At 33.0% G+C, this 5246-nt stretch overlaps 1 protein-coding gene across 1 annotated transcript in view; it reads right to left on the reverse strand.

The window, feature by feature from the left end:
- LOC105623701 (programmed cell death 6-interacting protein) overlaps window positions 1–4945 on the reverse strand; it is a 7913-nt gene extending 2968 nt beyond the window's left edge. Inside the window, exons 1-12 of the mRNA XM_012205083.1 lie at window positions 4725–4945; window positions 2929–3044; window positions 2437–2564; window positions 2091–2369; window positions 1922–2023; window positions 1612–1834; window positions 1421–1544; window positions 1158–1335; window positions 921–1082; window positions 707–850; window positions 410–625; window positions 166–315 (exon numbers count right to left, since the gene is read on the reverse strand). Coding sequence (XP_012060473.1) covers window positions 166–315; window positions 410–625; window positions 707–850; window positions 921–1082; window positions 1158–1335; window positions 1421–1544; window positions 1612–1834; window positions 1922–2023; window positions 2091–2369; window positions 2437–2564; window positions 2929–3044; window positions 4725–4945 — 2043 coding nt within the window. The remainder of the gene's footprint in view (window positions 1–165; window positions 316–409; window positions 626–706; window positions 851–920; window positions 1083–1157; window positions 1336–1420; window positions 1545–1611; window positions 1835–1921; window positions 2024–2090; window positions 2370–2436; window positions 2565–2928; window positions 3045–4724) is intronic.
- Between the last annotated feature and the right edge of the window lie 301 nt (window positions 4946–5246).

Genomic DNA, 5246 nt, shown 5'->3' on the forward strand with positions numbered 1-5246 from the left:
GTAGTAGTAGTAGTAGTAGTAGTAGTAGTAGTAGTAGTAGTAGTAGTAGTAGTAGTAGTAGTAGTAGTAGTAGTAGTAGTAGTAGTAGTAGTAGTAGTAGTAGTAGTAGTAGTAGTAGTAGTGTAGTAGTAGTAGTAGTAGTAGTAGTAGTAGTAAGAAAGGTACCTGCGTTAAATCATTGTAAAATTTAGCTCCTTCTACTAAATTATTTTTTAGTTCTTTAAACGCATCGTAAGCGGAAGCTAATTTACAGAGCATCGCTTCTCGCGCACTACCGCTGCCAGCTTGTTCGTTCGTAAATTCTGCATGACAATTCTAAAACCATCGCAAGAATGTTGTATATATCCCTTTTTTCTCATCTTCAATCTTGTTCTTCAAATAATTGTAATAACGAAATTGTCAGATATACCTGAATTTCAGTAATTAATTTTTCCTGCTGTGCTATACTCTCTCGTACTTGCTTCTGCAAAGGCCCGTAACACTTTCCCAAACTTTCGACGGATATATTTGGTTCGTCGATCGCGCCGTCTTTAGCAAGTGCCGAAAGAAATGTCGTTTTCATATCATTGGCAGCGAATTTAAATTCATTTTCGATAGTATCTCGTACAGTTTTTAATGTAGTTACCTAATAAAGGAAAAGAAAATATTCCAAAAGTATTAGAATATAAAAAAATTGATGTGTATAAATATGACTTTTTTCACTTACATCTTCCATTAATTTTCTGAGCTTAATAACAGCATTACTTTCTTGAAGAGCGGTGCCTTGCGGAATAGCTCTAGCAAGTTCATCCTCATCTAAACTTAGGATTTCGATCCCTTCTTTATGGCTTTCATATTTCTCACGTACTACCTATATCACGTCAGTGTAATGAAATATGCGTAAGATACACGAAATCTTTTTTTTTTCTTTGAATTTTTACCTTATCAGCAGTAACTGCATTATTTATAATTTCACGATATTTTTGTAAATTGTTAGTAAATTGTTCTGTCAATCGAGCACTGGGCGTTCGCTTCCAACGTTCCTTGAATTGTTCTCTTAATTGATTGTCAGAGTCACGTTCTTCTTGCAGCATTCTTTCGGACTAAGTAAAAGATAATATATTTTTACAATATATTTTTAAGCAACTTTAATAAAAAAAAAAAGTGTATATTTTTACCTCGTCTAGAAGTTCTTTATTACGCTGTAATAAATCCGGCAAGTCTTTCATAGATTCTTCCAAAGTTTTTATTCCGCCCAATTCTCGCACGCTAAGCGCTTTATCCAAAAGCGATTCAGGTATTTCCGTTCCACTTGTATCTTCTATAGCAGCTGGTAAGTTCAAACTCGCTAGAACGCTGTATATATATATATACGATAAAAATATTTAACAAGAAATTTATAACTCGAGAATAAAAATTGCGTTACACTTTAAATATGTACCTATTTAAAAGTTGAGTCATTTCACGAAGATTCGAAATTTCATAATTAACTAATTCATTACGACGATTTTCATATGCTGATAATGCGTGGCGTATATTAAGAGGCAACAGTTCAGCAAACAAATCTGTAAGCATGTGTCAATACAATTGATATTACGAGACGATTCTTCATGTAAGATTAATATTAAATACCTTTAAAATCGATACTAAATACTTCAGGTAACGGAAGTAGTTTAGCAACGATAGCTCTTCCTATAGCTTGCACATTTTTGATATCTGGAATCCTTTCGTGATATATAAAATCATTATCTTTTTTCACTTCTGTCAGATTTCTCTGTGCTTTGTTAGCGTAATCTTGGAACAAATGTGATTTATTTGATCTCTGTTGAGCAGCTTTGAACAGCTCCACAGCATGCTAAAAATATATTTTTATAAATATTTAAAATATAAATTATAAAATAGAAATTCATAAAATGGATAAATTACGCGATATCATCATTACCTCCAGTCTAGCAATTTCTTCTCCAATCAATTTATTATTCTTGCATACAAGCGATTGATAAAATTCAGCCATAGCGCGATAACCAGCTTGTTTACCCGCAATCTGTAATAACATTTATTTATAATAAACATATGAAAATGATTTGGTTTCATCATCCTAATATACTAACTAGTGGCACCCATTCCTTATCCCAAAATGCACGAAAGATTTCCTTTTGGAATAATTTCAGAGCATCCGCATACAATTCTTCCGCTTGCGCTGCTAGTCTTGCAACGATGCCATCCTTCATAGAATCGTGGATCGCTTTATGCACAAATATTTCTTGTGCTTGCGCAAGCATTAGTGCGCTCAATGCTCCGAGTGTTTCTGGAGTAATATCGGGCGTCGGGTCTTGTTGAATTGCCATCATAACGTTTCCTTTCAGATGATTAAGTATTCCAGCTGATTGCTAGGAAGATTATAGCCCATTAAAACACACAGTAAACAATAAATAACATAGATATAAAAAGACAAACCTGAAATAATTTTGCCGACAATTTTAATCCTTCGTCGCTGTCTAAGGATTGCGTAGCTGCCACTGAACTTTGTAAAGCAGCAATGTTGAAGAGCACACATACTTTTTCATACGCCAATGTACTGATTGCTATATAAAACAGTATTACAAGTTGTTATTGATGTATCATAGATTTAAATCGAAACTTATATCGTCTTATCTTATCTACAAGTCTAATATGTACTCTTAATCTAAAGCTCATAACATCCTAGACATCAATGTGTCTGTTTTTTTTAGCTGAACTCTTCTTGCACATTGTTCAGCTTTTCTCTTTTTTTTTCAATAAAAGAAAAAGAAAAAAAGTACACAATGAAAGAAAAAAGTATATATAAGAAGTTTAGCTAAATTTTTCAGAACAGGACAGATGTAATTGTTTCAAATGATTTTTAAATGGCTCATCATAAAATCAAGACAGAGAGACATGAGACAATAATTAAATTTTTTTATTACTTACTCAAACTAAGTTTTCCTCCAAAAATTGTACGATCAAAGGCGTCTTTCCACTTGAATGGTATTTGCAACTCATGTGCAGGAATTTTTCCTTCCAGAGCGCATAATTGATCGTAATAGCTACAAATAAAGTCAAATTCAGTTGGTGATGTTCTTCAATTGTACATGAAAATTTTTTCTTCCGATACAATTCCATCTTAAATCTATTCTATTTCTTTTAATCAGCTCTGTACCAAGATTTAAATTTTATACGATAACAAATCCATTATTCTTCTTCTTCCTCTTACATTAGGCTTCTGGTCTGTATTATTTCACATGTTCGTGGTGCTCATATTGATTATTCAATTGCCAAGCATATGAGACCTAAAGTTTTAATGCTTGTTCTAAATGGCGGATTTTTCGAGAGAAATTTTTAGGAGTATACTCTCGGAAGGTTGCCAACTTTTTCCGAGAGGAAATATAAACATAAATATTTTAGTTCCTATCAAGATCAAACCTAGGATCTCTGACATGATAAACCAGTAGGCTGTCTGCCATGCCATGCTCGCGCGCACTCAACAGTTCATTATCGGCTTCTTAAATCTTATTCATGAAAATTTTAAGATTTTAAATTTTTAAATTTTTTAAAGGCAAATTTCACCTTACATTCCAGATCACCTTAAGGATAAAGTTTTGTGCTACAAATGTTTCAAGGCATTTGATTGACCAATAAAAAAAAAATTACATAATAGATCAATAAAAAAATGCTTTGAATTATAACATCAATATTCTTAAGATGATCTTGAACGTCGAGCGACGTTGAATCAGCATCGATTTGATGTTTACCAAATCATTTCGCTCAATCATTTCTAGCTGGGCCAGAAAATCAGTTTTCTCCTGACGTTCTCGTTCTACTGTACACTATTTACAGCCCCTACTGCTACTGTTCATTGTAGACGACACTTTAGATTTCCAGCTACTGTCTCATTGCAGAATCAGTATTATAGGCTTTCTACAATAAGTCATTAAAGAGTTTTTGCAATACTGTTTATCCAGATACGATGAACACTAAAGTCAGGTTATCTTCTTTTTAATAACTAATTAGGAAATAATTAAGGATAATATGACTTTAGCGTTCACTGTATCTGAATTCACGTTATTGCAAAAACTTCCTATTGACTAAACTTTAAGTCTTAAGCTACAAGAAATTGACCAATCATAATTGATTATTCTTCTTACATTCAACTTGGTTAATTTCTTATGACTTAAGACTTAAAACTTAAGTAAATTTATTGTAGAAAGTTTATTAGAACTAGGAAAAGAGGTAAATCAAGAGCTACATTGGTGAAATGAATATGTGAAAATCCAATTTAAGATAAATTTTAATTGAAGATCAAATTATAAATATTGCTTTTCGGGAAAAAAGGAAAAAGAGGAAGATGCATGATCTTTTCGTTATCTGTGTACAGTGTGAAGATAAATCAGTCAAGATGGAATGTCGCTTGTCACCGATTCTCTGACGTGGTGACTCGAGCTACATTCAAAACATGTCCCTGAATATCAACTTATCTTTGTTTAACATTGGGTGAATAATAAGGATAAGACAATACATAGGGGCACTCGGTAATGTTTCTGAGCGCAGCCTCAAGTAGTGCAAAAATGGTGAAATCATACAATTTTATTCGAGAGGTTCTTCTTGAGAATCCTCTGTTGGATTTCCGACATAAAGGGTCAGTACCAATTTGAGAGATGATATCCGACATAAGACTGTCGTACACTAATTACACACTAATCGAAATAATTGAAAAGGATGATTCATACCTGTAGATAACCTGCAAGGAGCTCTCATATTTCTCAAAGGCGCGCCACAAAGCGTTATTTCGTAACTTGCTGAACTCTGCGATGGCCTCCGTGTAATCTTTGCCTGTACCGCTGTATGTCGATTGGATGACATTAGTGAGCGGTTTCACCACGTCGACGTCCGAAGGCTTTTTTAAAGGAATCGCAATCAGCTCCGCCATGTTTGACATATGAGCTGACATTCGTTTTGACTTCTGACATGATATAAGAAGACAAAACTGACAAGGGTATATTACCGTGGTGGGAATATTAGTCTAGTTCACATCGTACACTATTTTGATACACGTACTGACTAGTAACTTTCTGTTAAATTATTATAATTTAATTATTTAATTTCAGCAATATATTTAAAGAATGATATACTAAATTGATACAATATATATAATGATTAATTAAATACACATATTATGTATATGTTTCAACGTTATCACAGAAATTAAGATTTTCAATAGAAAGTTACTAGTTAGTACCCATATCAAATGT

This window comes from Atta cephalotes, assembly GCF_000143395.1.
Source record: "Atta cephalotes unplaced genomic scaffold scaffold00063, whole genome shotgun sequence".
NCBI classification, from domain to species: Eukaryota; Metazoa; Arthropoda; class Insecta; order Hymenoptera; family Formicidae; genus Atta; species Atta cephalotes.